The 21,883-nt window shown below is 35.8% G+C and overlaps 4 protein-coding genes and 1 non-coding gene across 6 annotated transcripts; 3 read left to right on the top strand and 2 right to left on the bottom strand.

Annotated features, from left to right (window-relative positions):
* The first annotated feature begins 1,425 nt into the window (after positions 1 to 1,425).
* LOC118736834 (transcription factor Ouib) lies at positions 1,426 to 3,162 on the top strand. The gene is made up of 5 exons (XM_036466894.1): positions 1,426 to 1,707; positions 1,896 to 2,431; positions 2,508 to 2,642; positions 2,694 to 2,804; positions 2,868 to 3,162. The coding sequence occupies exons 1-5, from the start codon at positions 1,561 to 1,563 to the stop codon at positions 3,004 to 3,006; spliced, it is 1,068 nt and encodes a 355-aa protein (XP_036322787.1). The 5' UTR covers positions 1,426 to 1,560; the 3' UTR covers positions 3,007 to 3,162.
* On the bottom strand, positions 3,102 to 11,499 carry LOC118736818 (phagocyte signaling-impaired protein). Its single transcript, XM_036466873.1, is given in 11 exon segments — positions 3,102 to 3,893; positions 3,957 to 3,990; positions 3,992 to 4,153; positions 4,227 to 5,579; positions 5,639 to 5,911; positions 5,967 to 6,120; positions 7,185 to 7,483; positions 7,572 to 7,765; positions 10,534 to 10,758; positions 10,904 to 11,160; positions 11,223 to 11,499. Coding segments are annotated over 10 exon segments (2,937 nt in total). The 5' UTR covers positions 10,962 to 11,160; positions 11,223 to 11,499; the 3' UTR covers positions 3,102 to 3,708.
* Positions 11,500 to 14,777: 3,278 nt separating this feature from the next.
* On the top strand, positions 14,778 to 16,701 carry LOC118736810 (coiled-coil domain-containing protein 174). The gene has a single exon (XM_036466861.1). The coding sequence runs from the start codon at positions 14,880 to 14,882 to the stop codon at positions 16,647 to 16,649; it is 1,770 nt and encodes a 589-aa protein (XP_036322754.1). The 5' UTR covers positions 14,778 to 14,879; the 3' UTR covers positions 16,650 to 16,701.
* Positions 16,702 to 17,403: 702 nt separating this feature from the next.
* Positions 17,404 to 21,732, bottom strand: LOC118736799. 2 transcript variants are annotated; one of them, XM_036466839.1, is made up of 7 exons: positions 21,260 to 21,732; positions 20,474 to 20,655; positions 19,977 to 20,101; positions 19,669 to 19,910; positions 19,032 to 19,238; positions 18,758 to 18,966; positions 17,404 to 18,639 (listed from the first exon to the last, which is right to left on the bottom strand). In XM_036466839.1, exons 1-7 carry the CDS (start codon positions 21,374 to 21,376, stop codon positions 18,414 to 18,416), a joined length of 1,308 nt encoding a protein of 435 aa, XP_036322732.1. In that variant the 5' UTR covers positions 21,377 to 21,732; the 3' UTR covers positions 17,404 to 18,413. The 2 variants fall into 2 exon arrangements, with proteins under 2 accessions (XP_036322732.1, XP_036322741.1); XM_036466848.1 differs by lacking the exon at positions 21,260 to 21,732 and adding an exon at positions 20,775 to 21,147.
* On the top strand, positions 20,268 to 20,339 carry Trnag-ucc. The gene has a single exon. It is a non-coding gene; the product is annotated as a tRNA-Gly (tRNA).
* Positions 21,733 to 21,883: the final 151 nt, after the last annotated feature.

Raw genomic sequence — 21,883 nt, 5'->3', positions numbered from 1 at the left:
CGTGCATGAAAGAAAGCGGACAAACTGATAAATTTAAACAATCTATCGCTTTAGATGAAGACCCCTATTAAGATTTATGTAGTGCAATCGATAGTTCGTCGATTGTTCTTTACTGTTCCATTTTTAACGTTTGTTTGTTTATACCATATTCTGACCGATATCGAAAACATGTTTTCGTTGCTAAAACTGGTTTTCGACTTAAAACTCGTGTTTTCGTCCATGTAAAATCTATCAAACGAAAACCAGTTTTCGCTGAAAACTACTTGAAAACTCACGTTCCACTCATTCCAATCGGTGTCTTCACTAGTTTTTTTTTCGATTATTTATCGAAGTGAAAGTCATATTTTATCATCTTTAATACGCCATTTCGGATTTATTTTTAATTGGCTGGCAAAAGTAAAATAAGAATGAAAGTAAGAGGTTGCTAATGAAAAGAAAATGAGGGAGAAGCATTTTGGTTTTGTTTTTGTGTAGCAAAACTGTAATCAGAGGATGTAAGAAATGTCAATGAAAACACTAACAGCCGGTGTGAACAGCCTTCAGCCCACACTCCCAAAACACGTTTTCAAAGTGTTTTCGTTGTCGGTCAGACCATGGTATAATGGACTTCTTGCGAAAACATCGATGTTTATTCTAAACAGCTCATATAAAGACATCGATTCATCGATATTTCTTTCCATCGATTAAGGGTGGGTAACTCTGTAAATTTTCGTGTGCTGACTCAGTAACTCCAACTCATTTTAATGAGTCAGCACAGTGAGCTGGCACAAGTGTGCTATCGCACAATTGGTATGTACATCGAAATTATTGATGATGTTAGTAATCGAAATCGATTTAGAAAAGGTTATCCTTAGCTTCTGTTCGTAGCTGGCCGGAAAAATTTTACAAAGCTGATTTCAACTGGTGATCCTACTTAGTTTTGCTGGAGAGTTGTCACATAAGAATCTGTTAAATGGGCTATGCATGTAAGCGGTTACCCAACGCATAGCACTTCACATGTAGAATTCTGTTTGATTTTGATTTTTACGTTAAAATGGTATAGCAGTGCAAGTATGCATAACTTGGCTATTCGCCTTGCTTCTTTTTAAATTTGGTAGTCGTATATTCAATTGATGGTTAGTCTAGTGATGCCATCTATTATGGTACTCTTTGGAAGATCGTATTGTGTGAATGTGTGAGCTCATCAATTGAGTTACCACATAGACACAGTTCTAAACAATGCAAGCCGCACCGAGCTATGCAGGTGTCAGCACATCAACTGAGTTACCGTATCGACTCTGTAGCACACTGAGCTATACATTGTTAGCACATAAACTGAGTTACTGAGTTACAAATTTTTTCAGAGGTGAGTCTGAGCGTGCGGCACAGTTCTAAGAGTCAGCACAGTAACTCAGCACAGTGCTGAGTTACCCACGTCTACCATCGATGTTTCTCCAGCTCTAATAATTATGACATTTCCTTTTTTATAAATTTTAGCAGAATTTTCGTAACAAATTAGATATAATTAAGTTTTTATATGGTGAAAACTAATGATGAAATAATAAAAGGTGTTATTGCATCATGCTGAAAATTAAACTGGATTTGGACGCGCCGACAACGGTATGCCGCATCTGTCTTCAAAGCGGAGAAGAAATGACATCTATCTTCGACAAGGATGCAGATTCTGTGTATCTATACAAAAAAATCGAGAGTTGTGGAGGCATAAAGGTAATTAAACCTATAATTAATTCTAGATAATTACTATGCCAGGCCAATAAATAATAAAGACCAAATTTAATAAAATAACGATGAGTTTGGTGTGAAATATAAATATTATATTTTCATGTTTATGAAATATGTAGATAAACTTTAATTTACAATGACGTATGTATTTAAAACACGAAATTACCCAACAGATCCTTACCGAGCCGAAACTTCCTACAAATATATGCAAGAAGTGCAATGCTTTCCTAATAATTGCTCACAAATTTCGAATTATATGCAAAAATTCCGACGATTATTTACGAAAATTTGTCTGCAAATCCTCTAATCCCAACAAAAATGAAGAAAACCAGCCCCAATATATCCAGGAATACAGTGAAAAAACAGAAGTACTAAATGCTGAAGAACCCCCCGTAAATGAGTCACAACCTGATATTAAATATGAAGAGGAAATTTACTTAGAAACGCCCATGCTTGATGAAGGAGTGGATGACAGTTTAATTATCGAAGATTATGGCGATAGTTCACAAGAATCGCAGGATCGACTGCAACCGTCGCCCACTACCAGAACACCAAAAAAAGTAAAAAAGGTAAAACTAGCAGAGACAAAGAAAATCAAGAAAGAGAAACGGATTCATATATGTGAAATCTGCGGTAATATATATCCCCGAAATCATGAGCTTCAGGTGCATATGAGGCGTCACCGAAATGAGCGCATCTACGAATGCGAGTAAGTCAAGTTGAGAACTCAGCTGTATAGGTACGTTGATTTAGAGAAATCCTATTCAAGTTTTACCAACTTATAGAATTTGTGGTAATTCGTTTCATCTTAAATGTGTATTGGCACGACATATACGCACACATACTGGAGAGCGACCATTCGCGTGTCGATATTGCGATCGTAAATTTGCTTCTCGTTCCAATAGGATTGATCATGAGAGGTAAAATTCATTCAAAAAAACTACAGGAATCTTAATTGCATTTTAATTTAGAGTGCACCGAAATGAGCGGCCTTACAATTGCGATATCTGTGGCAAAAATTTCACGTATTCAGGGGTTTTAAAAGCGCATATGCTAACACACACTGGAGAAAAACCATTTAGGTATGTATTAGAAAGTTTTCATCGGTAGTTTTGGGTAGGCATCCACTTTAAATTTTTAAATAGTTGCGGCATTTGTGGTAAACGCTTTACACGGGGTCACCATCTTCGGGCGCACCTGGAAACACTACAACATCAAAATGATCCCCGTTCCAAAGTGCTTATTAAGCAAATTAAGCGGCAAGAAGAATTAAACACTGTATAAAAATGTAATACAATTTCCTTTGATATACAAGCATATTTTTGCTAATTTGGAATTTGACTGCCCGGAAAATTATTTAGAAGCAGTAAGCTAAATAATTAGTTAAGGAAGCATCCATTTATTTCCTCAATAAACTTTATCATAAAAAAATAACAGTAATTTGCTATTGGCTGCATTTTCAATTTAATGTAAACGCCTACATACATGTAGCGTAATTTGTAAAAGGAGATTAGTCAAGTTCAAACACAGGAGAAATACGCTAGGATTGAAAATAGTAACAATTTACTTAAGACGTTATATTTTAGAAATCCATGAAACCAAATCAAATAAATATCCCAAGTGGTTTATTTATTAACTAAAAATTAAATAACAAAATATACCCAATAGTTTAGTTGTCTATTAGGTGCTGATTAAAATTTAAGTATAGTCAGTAGAATAATCATGAAGATTGGAAGGTCGAAATCATTAACATTTTTCCATTCAAAAGTTTTTGTAAATTAAAATAATTGCATTTTTTTTCTATATTTTAACTCCCAATCTTTTTTTTATGTAGTAGATGATTTGTTCTCTTATTTAAAACGCAATGTTTTCCTTTAAAATTTCTCAATTCACTGTTGTTTTTCGTATATATGTATGTGGTATTTTTGTTTTATTTGCACAGCAAAAAGAACACTGTTGTAACGGGTAGCAACCATGACAAGCTATTTACTTGCTCAACATACGCATTTTATCTTTGATCAAATTTCGGAGTTCTGTAACCATAAGCTCATGTGATTCTTTGAAGATTGATGCCACGTCGCCTATGAGCGTTGCTTCTACTTCTGGCTTCAGTGACATGTCCGCCATAAAGGAATTCAGCTCCCGCGGCAGCATTGGGGTCTTCCAATTAGCTTTAAGAAGAAAGAAGTCAAGAATTTACTTTTTTTAATATTTACTTTAATCAGATCACTTACTAATGGCAGTTTCGCAGTTTTGAAATTGCTTTTTTTAAATGACGCATCAACTCAACAACTAACTGGCTACGTTCTTTTTCATGAATTACATTCACATCGCTATTTTCCTGCCCCGGTCTTTTCCGTGGCTTGCTCTTTCCTGGTTGTTGCAACTTTTCATAGATCATCGACAGAAGAAAAGCGAACAGAGACAGTATCTGAATGCAAATGAATAAAAAAAAATAGTCACATAGTATATTTATCCAGCTATTTCTATTAGCGAGCTTATACCTCTACACAGGCTGCGACCTTGTTTTGCCATTCACGTCTCCGCCAAAGGCCATCCATCGCTGCGTCACTCTCCGATATGACTTGTGTGCAAAGTTGCACAATTTTAGTCGCGTTGTCACTAACTATTTTGCATTGTATAGGCAGATTGGCGGCTCCGGTGTACAGATCCAGAATAAGCTGCGCCACCGAACTAAAGAACTCTTCATACGGCACTTCAAGCAACAGATGCAATCGGGTCGGCAGCAGATTGACTAGATAACGATTCGACAATGGTTTGTAGCTCATGAGACGCAGACGCTGAAATAGACCAGACCATGACTCGCGCAGCAGCTCGATCGTGTCAGTTTCTCTAATGGTTTCCACATCGTTTGTTATGTTATTTTGATTGTTACTATTGCTATTAGCGGTTTTTTGATTACCCTTTGCCGAATTTGTTACATCCAAGTTCGTCTTCTGATAGAAAATGTCTACAAACGATGCCACTAGCCGCAGCAGTAGTTGACGTATTTGTAGCACTTCCACTTCCTGGTCGAAGGACTCCTTGCGATCTTCCTCTACGTTAACCAAATGCACGGGGTCCCAGCGTATCAATGCGCCCAAATCGCGATTGTCGGAAAGTTCATGCCATGAAATGCGATCGTCGGCAGGTTCAATGCTCATCGCAGTGTATGTTGCTAGATTCTGTCGCACATTGCCATATAGCATAACAAGATCACACAGTTGCGCCTCTATAGAGGTGCTCACATAATGAATGCTATTGGTAAGACGCTCTTTAAAGTTCATAAACTCTTCCAATTTGGAAAAGGTACAGAAACGATATGTCAATGTTATGTATTCCAAGCGCTCCTTATAGCTGTTGGTGAAAAACTTTAAGGTGGCGTCAAAAACGGTGCGTGCCATGGAGAATCGGCCGCTCAGTGGCAATAAATTGCAATGGATATAGCTCATTGAGTCAAGTTGTATCTGCTTAATGTCCAAGTAATCGTACATTTCTTGTGCACCCAACATACAGCCGAACATGTGATAAATCTTTAAACTAAGCAGTTTCACATGGAAATTGCTTGTGCTATTACGAAGCACATATTGTAGCAGGCAAAGAGCCTCAAAGATCCGGTCTGATTTTTCTTCTCTTAAACTAACATCGTACATGACATTTGCGGCCAACAGCGCGTATGGGTCGGATGGACCCATATCGGTATGCAGCAAGTTCTTTCCGAAAGAACTCAATCCATGCTCATAGTGTAATTTCAGAGCGGTATAAAAAGCTAGCAAGTGATCTGTTTGCAAGTCTAGATGTGAACCACAAATGCGTGAAATCTGTAAAGCACATATGTGCTTTTGCATTTGTTCTTTCTGAAATACATCACATTATAATCTATACCAATTGAAAATATAAAATACTTCGGACTTACATTCTGTGGCAAAGTCGTGGAACTAATGCCACTTTCCAGCAGTAGTTTAGTAGCTACGTGCTGTCGCGCCTCCATGCTGATGGAGGGCAAGAAGAGCGCAATGTCGTGTGTGCAGCATGGCTTATCGCCAAATAAACGGAAATATTCAATGATTAGCTCAGCAAAATCACCAAGCAGAGCTTCTGCATCCATGCCTTCTGCGCGCATGCGCTTATGGAGCTCCAGGCGTGCAAGATATGGACCACGTACTTTGCGCTCAGCGGACTCAATCATCTAAAGAATTATATTTAATAAACATAAATAGTTAAAAGGTGCGAAATTAGCAAACCTGGCATAGAAAATCGTGGCACTCGTCTAATGTATTTAGTCCACCTGTTTCCTTTTGGTCATCTGTTTTCTCCTCCGGCGAATCTAGTGAATTTTCCTTTTGCAATTCAAAACAGCTTCCTAAGTAGTCCTGATAGTAGTCCCAACGGTCACGTCTTGCAAAAAAATATGTTAAACCATACAATTTTGAATCAAAAGATGGTGGTAATAAGTAGTTTATCAACCTAAGGCTAAAAACATAGTGAAGCGGCGAGCAAAGCGACGAGCTAGCATCGAGCAAAGCTCTAGGCTTTGCTCTTCAATATGCGCGCTCCCATTGAAACATATACGTTTGTAATCGACGCTTTGCTCGATGCTCTTTGGTTACCGCTCCACTATGTTTTTAGCACATACTTAGACATATCGGACATCTGCTCCAAGAGTCTCATAATCCAAAAAATCAGAAACTCGAGAAAAGCGGCTTTTAAGTTTTGAATATGTAGTAAAAGTGAATACATACCCAATAAACATGTGGTGAACGTTCGAAAATGACCTTCGATATCCAATATGAATATCGAAATGACAACGAACTCATAACTAACCTTAAGTTTTCCAGCGTTTATAGTATATTGCAAATACACTCGAAATGGGTCGAAAAAAATGAGATCCATAGTAAAAAGATATAAAGTGAAATCCAGCTCATTTTCGAAGGGGTAATAAGACAATCACTCTCCTCATTAAAATTTCAATGGGCTGGATTTCGAATTAATAACGAAGGGAAAATGCATTCGATAGCGAAGGTTCCCTTTTGCTGAAGAATGACCTAGTTCTCGGATCGAATACCATCCATTTCCAAATTCGTTATCGAAGGTGAGACTTAAAAAAAATGTTAGTTTTCAAATCATTTTCGAATTGTTAACCAAGCTTAATGTTTATTGGGTATTTTGTTCTAATAAGCTATTGATAATCAGTCTAGCTATGAAATTTTTACAAAACTTAGAAGAACAGATAACGGGCGTTCCCACGACAGTCGGGTCTACGTAACCGGAACGATCCAGATTTAAATCTGGCCAAGAACTAACTGTCACTCCAGCCACACTCCCCAAAAACACTTAGGGAATTTGTATGCTGTTACAACGACATCAGGTAGCGGGCATTTCCGCATACTTGCAGAAAATGTGCGATATGTACATCTGTATAGAGTTATTTACGAAATATTCCAATTTTTATCTTCACTTACTCATCATTCAATAAATCTTTAAGCAGCGTATTTGTCTCTTGCCACATTTTTAACTGTTTTAGCAAATCAATTTTCATATAGACGGGAGCTCCCGGATACAATTTTTCACAAAGCGCGCCGTTAAGGAATTCCAATGCCTCTTTAAACTTTGCTTGTAACTTTAAAATATGCAAATAAAGATAAACTTCTTGTTCCGACTCGAGTTTGTTTTCATTGATCATTTTTTCAACCATGCGCTGCGCGAGTGCTAAATAAATTTTGGTTTTTTCAGGAAACTTGCTTTCTGGGCCACGTATTCCCTGCAAATAAGCATATATGTATGCATGTAATTAAAAAGAAAAGGCCACAGAATTCTATATTTATACACATAAAAAATATTTTGTGTACCTGTAGAACAACGCTCATCACGGCCCAAAAATAATACGCGGTCTTTGGCTGTGCTTTATACAGTTGCAGCGCAACCGATTGCTGCGATTTGAAATCCTCCAGACGTACATGGGATATAAAGAGGTGGGCCAGAAGTTCCTCATTGCCGGGCGATTGTTTTACGGCATTATTATACAAATATACAATTTTGTCCACTGCAAAGGATAATGTTCGCTTTTAAAAATAATTCTATAAATAACGTGTCAATTAAATACTTGTAAATAATAATGCTTGGTGTCTGAATATTAAAACGTTTTTAATAAATTATATCTAGGTGCTATGCTGGCGTGTGCCACAGCAACGACTACTACGAGTACATACATATGTATACATGCGCCCACATGCTTTTGTGCATAAGCGGACGCCAAAATTTTAGACTTAATGAGTGCACAAAATTTTCGCAGACAACTAATTGCTGTGTGCTACAATCACAAAGGATGGTTTCCTTAGTTTTAGGTAGAAATGCAATATGAAAATTCAGACTAGACAGTATGCAACGGATCGAGAATACCCCTATACTAATACACAGGAGGCCAGATTTTCAGTGCACGGCTGTGGTTTAAACTTAGTTTAATCACTCGAGCTGGCTGGTTTAAACTAAGATTAACCAATCAAATGTCAGCCAGCTGTTCAAGATAAACGCAGTTTATGATCTAAGATTAAACTATCACTGAAAAACCATATATATATGTATGAAAGAAAAATAGTAGAGAAAAAGCTTTGGGTGTTCCATTTTTTTAGGCACCTGTTAAAAGCAGCTTTTTTTTTGTCGCCGAAAAGGTCGCGCTCAGAACTATAATTTTAAAACCCGTTTTGATTTATACCTTCACTAATTTGGAAATACTATCCCTAGTCTTTTAGGGCCGTTTTCTCAATAACGAATTTCCGTCATCCCTTATCAAATTTGGTTTGGATGCAAATCGGTTTTGGCGTTTTGCTACCTTCAGTGTCGTTTTCGTTTGTTTTTTAAACTTTTTAATTTTATATTAAAAATTAATTTTGTTAAAAGTGTAAAGTTTTATTGTAGGAGCTTCGCAGCTGTAAATACAACAAGCTACCAACAAATCGGGATGTAATAAAATATTTAATTTAATTCAAACAGAATGGTGTTTCAAAAGTGCCGAAAAATCCCAAATTATTCCCATAAACTCGTAAGCTGACGGGAGTTTATTAAAAAACTTTTTGGAATTCGGGAACGAGCTAATATTAATTGAAGGACTCACAATTCGTAAATGTATTAACGCAGTTATCAAAAAATATTTTTCTTTTACTTTTGTATCTATACAAAATAAGTTAATTTAGGTCATGAAAAGTATACAAAAAAAATCTAAGAATGTAAGCATTTACACGTTTTTCAATAAATCCTAACACTTCTTTTATAAAGTCCTAATATTTTTTTAAGACTATTAGGTTTATAGTATAAAAAAAACTAACGATAGTGTTTCCAAAATTGGTAAAAGTTTGAATCAAAACGATTTTTAAGGCCAAAACCTTTCCAGGGACAATAATAGTCCTTAGCGTGACCTTTTCGGCGACCCTTTCGGAGACCTTTCCCCAACATAACCCAGCAGCGAAAATGGTCACCGGTGGCATCGTTACTAATGCGACGTTAATGACATCGTATATATATACATACATAGCAGATGTAGCTCTATGGACGAACAACGTCCGAGATATTTAAGGTCACTTATAAAAAGTCGCTTGAGTGTCATCAATGATCACTGCATGACAAAGTCAGTAATATTTGGTCTTGTCGTGAATTCCATGTAAATAAATATTCCCAAAAATTGTAAAGCAAAACCAAAATATTTTTTTCCAATTTGTAGTTTTTCCTGATAATAAAATGTAAAAATGGGAATAAAAATGATGTCCGCAACTAAATGTTGTAAATTGTCGCTCAACATTCACATATCAATACTTTGCATACATCTTATTATATCCGGACTCAGTTTTGTAATCATGTCGATTATATTCTTTCGCACTCACATTCGATATTAGTTTTTATTCGCCGCAACTGTCAGACGTTTACGAAACCTTACACAGTTCAAGCTTTGTTTTGTGCACTGGTTAGGTCAAGACTGGAGTATCGCAGGATTTAATTAGAAGCCTTACCCTAAAAATCTTAGTATGAGCTCAAAAAATCTTTCTAAAATTTGCTCTCCGTTCATTAAATTTGTCTATACCATACCTTCTTACTATTTTCATTGCCAACTAAACAGCCTTTTTTTTTCTTTAGTACGCTCTTACACGATATGTGTTTGCATATGTAAATGCTACTTTTCTGATACGTTCTAATATATTTTACATACGAGTAGATACAAAAAGTAGCATTTACATATGAGCCGTTCAGTGCACAAATTGATTAACTCCATCAACGAAAAGTTGAGAGATGCGATCAAATAATGTACATTATTTTTTAAATCAAATTATTTTGCTGCGAATTTTTTTCGAAGGCTGTCAAACAGCATTGGTTATTTTTAAAACCCAATTGTTTTTAGTGATTAATCGGCAGACTTTTCAACAGTGCTGGATTTGAAAGGAAAATGAGTTAGGGCCTTGCTATATGAAGGTAACTATCTGCAAATATATATCGTTTTAGAGCGCTGTTAATGGCGGAATCAAAAGATTTTTTTTAGTTACCGTCACCCTCGAAGCCGATACTGAAACGCAAACTTAATTATTTCACCATATTTCATCAAATTTAAATTGTGTACAAGAAAATAACCCTACTGCTAATCTTATTTTGACAATCTAAAAACTAAATCCTGAAACATTCAAACTTTGTACAACTCATTTCCCTACAGGGTAGTCGTTCAAGTATATATGTACATACATATATATGTAAATTCGGATATTTAAGCTTTCTAGTATACAAATACAGACGATAGGAGCGTGCAAGAACATCGAAGCAAGAAACACTTACATTGTTCCAATTCTTTGTAGCAGAAAGATAGAACTTGTAGTGTTGGATCATCCACCGGCTTCTCGCTACTCACAGTTCTTAACATGACTTGACTCTCATCATATCGACCCAAACGCAGTAGAGCCAATGCCTTTAATGCACGAGCACACCACATATTTGGATGTTTTTTAAGGAGTTTTTCGGTCTCTTGAAGAGCTTTGCGGTTATTTCCAACTTCCAGACTATCTAGAAATGTAAAATGAATCGTAATTTTAAACTTCAGAACTAGATTCATTTAAGAAAAAAATCATTGGTATCTTGTATCCCAGTCATGTATCCGCTAACGCATACATGCACATGCTCTAATATGCACGTGTCCCCATACACTCACCATAAATTGGCCGCAACCGTCGCTCAAAGACAGTGGCATCTTGCACGTGCTGCGACATCTCACCACTTTAGGATTCTGTTCTAAGATGATTAGTTTCACAAAGTGATTTTGCTACTAGATAAATAATTTTGTTTTTCCTTCGCAGCCCGATATTTCGAATATGTATTAACTTCAATTACTTTTTTACCAACGCCTTCTCACACCTCCTCCTCTTGGTTTATTACACAAGGTACTGCTTAAGTCGAATTTGGAAAAACCTAACAGAAAGGGTTTTTTTCAGGAGTATTCAACAATTTTCAGTAATTTGAACTGAATATACTTGCTTAAAACTTTTATGTCTACTTATTTTTTCTCTCTGAGGTTCTATACATTTGCCGCTACCGTAGTACGAGAAATTTTTTATGGAATATGATCTTGCCACCAATTAACGTATGTATATCGCTTGCCACACAGTCGATTTTTTGGCCGTTGAAAAATTAAAATCACTGGCTGGCCATTACATTTATTTTTTCCACAAGAATGTTAATAAAATTTGGATTTTTCGAGCTAATTGTCGCACCTTGCACAAGTTTAAAAGCATACGGCAAAAACTGCAAGTAAAGCGTACCAAGATAAATGTCAGAAAATGACGAGCATGTGTGTTTTTTGTGTGGGTGTGTGTAATTTTTGGGATTGGTAACGGCGCGTTTACATTAGACAATAGGTTTGCTCATCGAAAATCCAGCAAGAATTATCCAACACTCAAAATATCAGAAAGTAAGGTCGGTGTTATGCAGAAATTTTGTTTGGCAAACTGCGTGCAATTGTTGTTGCAGCAAACTCGGAGAGAGCGAGTTTGGCGACTCTCACAGCAAACTAATTTTGTTTGGTCAAACTGCAGCAAATTCGGTGTTGTCATATACAAAAATTTTAAATTTTGCGCGTTATGTACATCTGAAATTCTCATTTCGTGTTGGCAATAGCCATGAAAACCATAATGAACGTGCAACCCTGTGCCAAACTCGACATAACCACCTCCGAGCAAACTAAGCAGCCGCCATTTAATTTGGCAAACAAAAGTTTGTCTGCATAACACCGACCTAAGAAAAAATTCTCCCGAATTCTCTCTCATGTTGAGAAACTTGCAAATTTCTGCACGAACGCAAATTTGCAGGAATTTTCAGGTTTCCCTGCCAGCTGAAAGCGGTTGCCTTTCAAACATAATACATTTTTATAGAACTTTTAAAATTCGTTCAGACGGACAAAAAATAGGATAAACATGTATATTTTTTATTGTTCTTTCTTTCTTTAACATACATTTCCATGAACCAAAAATACAAGATCACGCCTTCTTCTTAGTAGCCCGTTATAATCGCATTTAGGAAAAAAGTTGGGCGACTTTGACATTAGCCGTTTGTTTACATTTGTTCGTTGTTTACAATTTGGTGGTGGCTTTTTACTGCAATTTTCTTAATTTTCGCTTGTGACAACGTGTGCACACATAAGGTAAAGAATATTTTAACACAACGACATGATTTGTAGAAGAATTTGCACAATAAAAATGATTATTCATGCATTCAACAATTACGCGGTTTTTTTTGTTCTCTTCGTTGTTTACTTCTTACAACAAAGATGGCGTCGAGATTTCAACAGCTAGAAAATAACTTTTTTCTTTCTTTCAGGAAGGCGTGATCTTGTGTCTTTCGTTCATGATACATTTCCATTTCCGTATCATGAACCAAAAATACAAGATCACGTAAGAACGCGACGTTGTATTTGTAACTGGTTTTGAGAAAAAAGTTTGCGAAAGCGGGTTCGTCAGCTGAGCGTTTGTTTACATCACAAGCAACACTATTTTACACTTTTATTCAAGTAAAGAAGAGTTAATTCAACATGACAACACATTTTAAAGCATTTTGTTGCATCATTTTACCTAAATTGTGCGTTTAAAGTGGCTGACAATAATTTTGGCAAATTTTGGTTTTCGTTGTTTTCTTTGCTTTGTTTACTTTTCGCTCGTTTTCCAGTGAAACAAGATGGCGTAGAACCCGCTAAAAAAATCGACTTTTTTCCCTCTCTTGTTCTTACGTGATCTTGTGTCTTTCGTTCATGTTTCCGTATCATGAACGAAAGACACAGGATCACGCGGGAAGGAAAAAACGAAAAAAGTTATTTTCTAGCTGCCGAAATCTCGACGCCATCTTTGTTGTAAGAAGTAAACAACGAAGAGAACGGAGAAAACCGCGAAATTGTTGAACGCATGAAAAATCATTTTTTTTATGCAAATTCTTCTATAAATCATGCCGTTGTGTTAAATTATTCTTTATCTTATGTGTACACACGTTGTCACAAGTGAAAATGAAGAAAATTGCAGTAAAAAGCCACCACCAAATTGTAAACAACGAAGAAATGTAAACAAACTCAACTTTTCAACTTTTTTCCTAAATGCCATTCCAACGGGCTAGTCTCCAGCCCGCGTGATCTTGTCTTTTTGGTTCATGTTTCCGTATGGTATTAGCTGTAGGGTTTCTTAAATCGACTCTGGTTGCGATTGCATTCCGATTGCGAATATTTTTTTTTTAATTAAATAGACGATTAAATCTCTTAGGGCCAGTTTTTCAGTGCCAGTTTATACTCAAATTGATTTTGAAAAAGTTATTCAAGTCCTTAAAATGTTTTTAACGTCAAGACTGCACTTTTTTGCCTCTTTTGTTTTTGTTTTCAACTATGTATGTTTGTGTGATGTTTCTTTTATTTAAAAAATTATAAAAATAATTTGTTACGGAATCAAAAATCACAGATCTATTATTTTTGAAACTTGAAACTAAACTTTAATGTTCGGCTTCGGCGTCGGTGTCCGGTGTCCAAATGTTCTGTATTTCTTTTAATGTCCTGTATTTGTCCCGTATTCGGTGTTTCGACTAGAGTCCAACCGATTAATCGGCCACTGCTGAGGCTAGTATCGGCCAAAAGAATCGGCATCGGCCGTTTTTCTTTTGTTATTATACAAGTTTATAAAAGCATTTGTGCTTGAAATGAATTTATATTCCGATTGCCTATTTTTTGCTGATTAAATGCTGAATATAAATTCATTTCAAGATCAAATGGTTTTATAAACTTTTATAGGGATTTTGGTATATGATCTTAATTTTCTCCATAAACAGTTATTATTTTTTAATCTGAATGGCTGTGATTCGAATCGGGGAATGCATGACCAAAATAGAAATTAGAACTCAATATTTTTGTAAGTGTTGGCTACTTTTCCTTAGTTCATTTAATGTTTATTATTTATTTTATGAAAGTAAAGCTCTTTTCCTAACAAAAACCAAATACCAAATTTCCAACTTTGTGCAAAAATAAAAAATAAAAATTAATTCTGCAATATTTCATTAAAATATCAAACTTTTTAATTAGAATCTTTAGAAAAAAAATTGGTTTGCATTTTTGTAGCTAACTAAAATTGAGTATAATAAAGTGCGGGTGGAAAGTGCTCCTCATTTGCTTCTATTTGAAAAAAAAAAAATGGTTGAACATATTAACATTGTTTTGAAAAATTTCGTAACACCATAAACAAAAAAAATTCCAACAATTAATGATAAGCCTTAGCGACATAAAATTGCACATTATTATAATAAAATTTAACGATTTCTTTTAATAAATCTTACGGGGTAAAATTCTCCAGAAAACTATCCTACAAATTTGTGATGTTACTGTAAGGATACTGTTTCAGGGCTAAAACACCTAGGAAAATTGAAGAAGGCTTTAAGATCTGTAAGCTGTTGTGGAAAAAATTTGCAAAAATATGTTTTGTCTTCCAATCGGCTCAAATTAATATGGTCACCGTATGTATATTGTATCGATTCATTGATATTTGTACATACATCGATAGCTTGTGATACTGCGATATCAGATAGCACGATTCTTTTTACATCTCTAATTCCACTTAATTTTCTGAAAACAATTGTTTTATATTTTGTCTGCAAACATTATTAAAAACATGAATGATCCAAACAAGGTCATCAACGTTAATTTATCTTCACTTTTAAGTTTAAAAGCTGAACTTCTACGCAAACAAGCTGAAGTAAACAAAGCTAAGGCAATTCAAGCACCCAATCAGCAGAACGAATATTCCTCAAAAAACATTGTTCAAGCAACCTCTAGCAGCGCTAGTGTCTCCAAAAGGGATAAGAAGGAACGTGCCAAAGAGGTCGACAAACTTGAAGGTGCTACCGTTTATGAACACGAAGATTCAGAGTTGCTGGAAAAGTCTCGACGTGTACTGGAAGCGAAAAGTAAATTCTATGAACGTATGTCCCGCACCGGTGGCCAACTCAACTCTGATGATAATTGCTTAGTATTATTCAATCGTAAGCACCAGGACGACCGTGTAGACGATGCATTAATTGAAGAGATGGAGAGGCCTAATCATGGAAGCTCGAATGAAGCAAAAGAATCAGATTCAGACAGTCGCAGCGAAAGTGACGTTGACAATAGTCATGAGGATGAAGATGACTGGGTGGAATATACTGATTGTTTGGGTCGCACACGAAAATGTTTGCGAAAGGATTTGGAAGTAGTACAGCGCAGAGACGCAGAATTAGCAGCCAGCATGCCCGAGCGATTGGATCAGACTAAAGCTAATTGGATGCTAAATTCTAAAAACGTATCTAATGTTAGTGGGGAAGACGTCGATGCGCCAATTGGTCCCATGCCAAGCGAAAGTGTTTTCGGCGATGGGGTTTCCATGATGTCCAAACATGATGAACAACGCGCTAACTGGGAGCGTAAGGAACAAGAAAATATCGATAAAGCAGATGTTCATTACCAAGATGTTTTCTTCGATGAGGCTCGACAGCACGGTGTCGGCTATTATGCATTCTCTACAGACGAAGAAGAGCGCAAAAAGCAGCAGAAAGAATTAGAGGAAACAAGAAAGCGTACATTAGAAGAACAAAAGCGGCGCGATGAACTCCGAGCACATCGTGAAAAAATTGTAGCTGAGCGGGTTCGTGCTGCGAAGAATAGACAGCGTGCGCGTCTTGGTTTGCCACCGCTTGAGGAAAATGAAACGAAGGAAGAGATTGTAAATAAAGAAAAGGAGACCAAAGAAGAACGTAAAGCTCGCAAGAGGGCCGAAAAGTTGCAAAGAAAACAGGAGCGGGAGGAAAAGCAACGTGACTTAGAGCGAAAACTTCACGTGCGACCATGGGATAAAGAAAAAGAATGCGCAACTGATAACACTACGGTCGAAGAAAATGGAGAGCCTGAGCCAAAATGGATATATAAACCAGAACGATTGCCCATGTCACAAGAAGAGTGGAATGAAAAGAAACGTGGAGAACGCGTTGCAGAATTTGGACCTGTAAATGATTCGCCAGAGAGGCAATACCATCCTAAACGTAGGAATTTCACAAGCATGCATCCTCCAAATGAATTACTTTCTACCGACAAATACAATATGACGCCATCTGCGTCGGCTGCCGAAAATTTCGCCATTTATCAGACATCGAAAAGAAGTAAGACTTTCCAAAGACGTAACTATGAAGCACAAAATGATACCGAGGAGAACACGGATTACCAGCGTTCAGGTGCGGCTATACCTCCGCCAGTAGACCTGGATTATGCTCCATCGACGCATGCTAAGAAGTCGAAATCAGGCAATGAACTCGAACGTTCTATTGAAGCAGGACTACGCTTTTTACGTAATAACTGTGATAAGGGAAATTTAACCACAAAATCCAGTTGGACTGCGAAGGCCGACTACTAATTAGAATACTAATAAAAAATACAAAATGTATGTATTTATATGCATAATTCGTGCTATAGCGTTTATTTTTATTTAAATTGCATACCATGTATGGGATAGCGTTCCTCTGCTACATAAAAACATAAGTAGTCAGTTCTTGAATGTGCATTGGAACATTTTACAAATTGTTTGCTCTTTTATAAATACATACGTACATACATATCGTTACCTTAATATAGAAAGGCCCTATCTAACTTTTTGGTTTCTTTATGGGGTGATGAAAAAGCTGCATAGAAAATCGAGTCCTTTGGCTGCGAATTTCTTTCGAAGGCTTTTCTTGTTGAATAATATAACTAATTTTAAACTGTATTAGTTATTTTTAAAAACCAATGGGTTTTTATTGAGTAATCGGCAGACTTTTTCAACAGTAGGTACTGGATTTGAAAAGAAAATGAGTTAGGGCTGATTTGATTTTTTCAAATTTGGTCTCGAAAATGTCAAATATTTTAAGTTTCTTAAAAAATTCTAAATTGTTAAAATCTCTGCATGTGAAGCCTTTTTCCATCCAAAAGAAGCGATTGAATAGCAGCTTTTGAAACGTTCGCCCAACTCAGCAGCACAAACGCTAATTACTGGGCAATGCAAAGGATGGATCAATGCTTCGAGAAGCAAACAAATTTACTAAGAACGCAAGATGCAACAATTTTTATTTTTCAATTTCAATTTTTTCTTTCCGGTATTTCACAGATTTTGACACTTTCGATACCAGAAGTAACACACAAATGTTGTTTTTGCTCTTAATGTTACTACCTGTTTGATATGCCTTGGTATGTGCCAATATGTAATATTTATAAAAATTACAAATTGTTATTGTCAATTTGAAGAGTCAAACGCTTGAGTATATTTCAGCACTCTTAATAAAAGTTAGTTCTGCGCTTGAGCCGCATAGTTTATATTTATAAAATTGTGTTTGTTTTTAAATTTTAGACTCATGCTTATACATAATATGTATAGGCCTTTCTATCCCTTCGTAATATATCGATTCATACCGAACTAAATGTATAACACTTTATTACAAGTTTTTCATTTAAATAAAAATACCAAATACAGTTAACTAATACTTCTAGGCAATAGAATTAATACGTGGGTATAGTCAGAGAGTTTCCGCAACATTGCTAATCGCTGACGCGACCTGCAGCTTAACATGTCTTTAATTGTGCTCGGATGTGCGCAAATACAGCTCGAAATATGAATTAGAAACGTTTATACATGCATATTATGCACATAAAATAGTTACATATGAAAATAATTTTTAATTAGAAAGTGTGCAATGACATACAATTTAAATACTTCATTTAACAAGTCAGTCATACCGCATTAACAGTTCTTAAATTTAGTATACTAAATACATTATTTAAGTTAGAGATTATCGCATATTCAAAGAGCCAATATTCTAACACGCATGTAACTACCAATAATCTTAGCTTACAACAATGTACTTATATGTATACATATACATATTCTTCTTTGTGTGCATTATTATGTAAACATATACATATGTACTTATATCAATTCTACAATACGTATATTGTAAACCGCAGCTAAAAGTAATTCTTAAGTTCAATATATTGTAGTATGTATGCTTAAGGAAACTTAATTGCAGTGTTAACATTCATTTATGCTACCTAAGCTTATGCCGGATTCTAACTTTTGACGTATAGATACTGCCAGAAAAGTTGTTAGCCTAGTTTTCGAAGAGTAATATGTATCAGGAAAATCATCTCATTAGAGCATTCCCCTATCGACCATGTCAATGACTATATCGGTCATTTTTCGTCGGCAAAGATCGTTGGGCGGAAAATTCAAAATTGGCGCACCAGTTTCCATTTCGTCGTGATGTATATTTAAGTACATATCCGGTGCATGTTCCGATGCGCAAGTTGACATTGGTAATATATCCAAAGCAAGACCAAGCGCAAAACGTCCATAGGTTTTCAGTTCCTCGCGAAATCTTCAGGAAGTTTTATAATAATAATTTTGCAAATGAGTTATAAATTAATTATAGAATCTAAATGTATACTTATTTGTGCTATGTAAATAAATCGGAATATTTTTTATAAGAAACGTACAATTTTGCAAACTTGTCGGCGCTGTCACATGATTCTGGTATGTGTGTGCACAATGTTTTCAACCAACTAAAAACTTCGGATGTATATAATTTAATGAAGGCGTTTAAATGTTCATCACGCATCGCTTTGGTTGTGCAACAAAATAGTAAATTTGCTATATCCAACGCAATGGAACTGTATCGTATCAGCTGAAAATCCACTAAGCAAACCTAAAGAAATTTTTTACGTAGCTACATGGTAATTTTTTAAACGTAAATCCATTAAAATATTTTACCTCAACAGCATTTTTTTGTTCTGTGATATCATCGACACATTCGTATCGATAGAGGAAATTGTTGACCCAACAATCACCGTGACAAATTGCCGATAGTGCGGATTCGGTACTCACTAAATAAACCATTTGTGAAAAGAAGGACGAACAACCGGCGAATTTCCTCATTGCATCCAAATATTTAGATTCATCTGGTAAAACATCGGAAACCTAAAAAAAAAAAATTAATAACATACATACATAGGATTTAAGTATGAACATACATCCATATCGTTACCTTCATATAAGCCCTATCTAACATAAATGTTTCTTTACAGAGTAGTTATAAAACTTCTTCAGTTTAAATTTTTTTACAACTAAATATTTTTTAACCGTGTGAAGTTTCATAATACGACTTTTATGGTAGCTTGCGAATTCCTTAAACATAGTTTTAGCCGTTTTAAGTTTACGACATATGTACAACAATATGACAGTATACAACACCTTGTGAACTCCCTAACTGGTTTTAAGAAAACAAAGAAACACAATTTTTGATGTAGTAAAAAATATGTTAGGGTCTTTATATAATACGGTAACGATATTTATGTAAGTAGGCATTCATATGCATGCATCGCATTATTATCGTCATTGAAGAGCTTACCATTTTAATGGCGTCCTTTGTTAAACGTTCATAGTAATTTTTGTACCAATTCTCATTTGAGGAACAGAAAAGTCCCTCTGTTACCAGTGCGCGCAAACGTTCAAATTGAGCAGGTTTTTCAAACTTATACGCCAAGCTTAAAGCATGGAATTGAGCCACCTGTTTCAATACTAAGCGAGTTTCATCTAAGGTAAGACCCTTCTGACGATCAGTCATTTGAAAGCCGCGTACTCGTAAGTCCTCTGGAATGGGTTTAAACGATTTATTGCTTGTGGAGGATTATGCATTTTAAAGTTCCTTATACAAACCCATTATCAAAAGGTCTCCCCGCGCATAAAAACATTTGGGAGTAGCTTCAAAAGCCTTTTCCGTTTTTGTGCATTGAAATCTCAATAATTCCGGTAATATTTCCGTATAAAATAAAACCTCATTCCTAGAAATTTATAATTTAAAGTGTTATTAAGAAATTTATAAAATGGTTCAAACTTTTGCTTTCAGTTCTATTTACTTCCGCTTTAATCAACGATATGGTAACTTCAGGTACATACATACATACATATGTGTGTATGTGTATAAAATTTGGCGAAGATTTAACGGTGGCGTCGGTGGTGTAATGGTCAGCATAGTTGCCTTCCAAGCAGTTGATCCGGGTTCGATTCCCGGCCGACGCACAGTATTTTATATGCCGTAATATTTTTTTAACGAGTTCAAATATACATATGTATATGTACATACATACTACCCATACATATGCACATACATACTCAATTTGTACTTGGAGCATTTTGAGAGTATTCAAACTCACCTAAACAGCTTATCACTCTTATAAGCTTCACGGCGTTGAACATCTTCCGGCAATCGCTTACAGATTAAATTCTTTTCCCATTTTTGTTTTTTACCGTCTGTTGTGCTCTTTCGCTGCCCACTAAGATGTGTGCGGTATAAAGTGGCTGTATAGTTGTCACCGCGGCCCGACCCTTGCTCCTCCTGTAGAAGAATACAACATACAACATACATACATTCATTCAAGAAAATTAACTAGTTCAAGCGCCAGAACGCATCGGATTAAGACAACAAATTACTAGTGCACATTGCAGTTTACACACCATCGTAATTACTAGTTTGCACTGCATAGCTTCTCCTCTCGCGGCGTTAACCGCAATTCAGCCAAAAGCCGCAGTGGCAACAGCAATTTGATTCTGTGACCCATCAACCCTGCGACAATTGCTTGCTATTGAATTATAAATAAACATTTTGCCGCAATTAATACAATTCGCTTTTCGCATTACACACTTAGCTATAGTAATAATTAAGAGCACACATCTGTGGTAGCCCAGAATCAACTGAATGTGTGATGTGTAGAGAAAGATGAGTTGGGTGGCGGAGGCTTTAGCAATGATGTAATACTGAAATCGTGTTTGGAGCCTTTGCTGATTGTTCAGCGAAAAATGCAATACTCCATCAGTATGTACATTATTGTTTTATTCATATAAAGTACATATCTACATACGTACATATATATGTAGATACATACAAACATACATATGTATTTGTGGATTTTTTTTTTAAATATACATATATATTTTTTTACCTCAAAAGCATCGATTTGTACTTCCGGCTCTATGTTGCGAAAAATTTCACGAAATGTTTCTAATGTTATTTTGGTGCATGAATCACCATCTTCTGAAGTTGTATCAGTAACTCCCATAATCTTTAGCACCTTTTCTTATTGGAATGCAGGAAGTTACAAAAAAAAAACGGTGCTAGTAAAAGTATATCGGATATTCCGAGAAGTGAGTCTCTCTTCTCTGGAACTTTGTTTTATAGTTCGTTGATATATAGATGATCTATTATGCAAGTAAATATGCTTTCTCGGAGTTCCTTTCAAATTCTTTTCACAAAATTATATTTTAAACACATTTATTTTCTATATAATTAACACGACAACCGCTTGCACGACTATTCGCCTTTGCTGGCGTACACTTTAGTAGCATTCAATCAGCGAATTGACGTTCACATTGTGCTTGCATCGATTTTCTCGGCACATGAATTTTTGCGCAGGTTGCGACGGAAGGGATGTTAAGCGACTGTCAGTTTTTTTGAATGAATTTTTGTTATGTATTTTATATTTTCCTTCAGTTCTGTCAGTTTCCGGTTTATTCCACTGTATTTATCCTTCCTGTGCAGTGTCAGAATTAAAAGTATGAAAAAAAAA

Source organism: Rhagoletis pomonella, unplaced genomic scaffold (genome assembly GCF_013731165.1).
Source record: "Rhagoletis pomonella isolate Grant_MI unplaced genomic scaffold, Rhpom_1.0 Rhpom_scaffold_00001, whole genome shotgun sequence".
NCBI lineage: Eukaryota > Metazoa > Arthropoda > Insecta > Diptera > Tephritidae > Rhagoletis > Rhagoletis pomonella.
Note: the sequence above shows the minus strand (reverse complement) of the source record. Positions and strands in the feature narration are given on the sequence as shown.

Bases quoted from the DNA above. Each gene is read 5' to 3' on its own strand.
- LOC118736834 (XM_036466894.1), top strand. From the start codon at position 1,561: ATGCTGAAAATTAAACTGGATTTGGACGCGCCGACAACGGTATGCCGC. The intron at 2,643-2,693 runs GTAAAATTCATT...ATTTTAATTTAG, and splicing joins AATAGGATTGATCATGAGAG to AGTGCACCGAAATGAGCGGC. The intron at 2,805-2,867 runs GTATGTATTAGA...ATTTTTAAATAG, and splicing joins ACTGGAGAAAAACCATTTAG to TTGCGGCATTTGTGGTAAAC.
- LOC118736799 (XM_036466839.1), bottom strand. From the start codon at position 21,376: ATGGGAGTTACTGATACAACTTCAGAAGATGGTGATTCATGCACCAAA. The intron at 19,239-19,668 runs GTAAGCTCTTCA...TTTTTTTTTTAG, and splicing joins CAAAGGACGCCATTAAAATG to GTTTCCGATGTTTTACCAGA. The intron at 18,640-18,757 runs GTACGTTTCTTA...AACTTCCTGAAG, and splicing joins GCCGACAAGTTTGCAAAATT to ATTTCGCGAGGAACTGAAAA.
- LOC118736810 (XM_036466861.1), top strand. From the start codon at position 14,880: ATGAATGATCCAAACAAGGTCATCAACGTTAATTTATCTTCACTTTTA.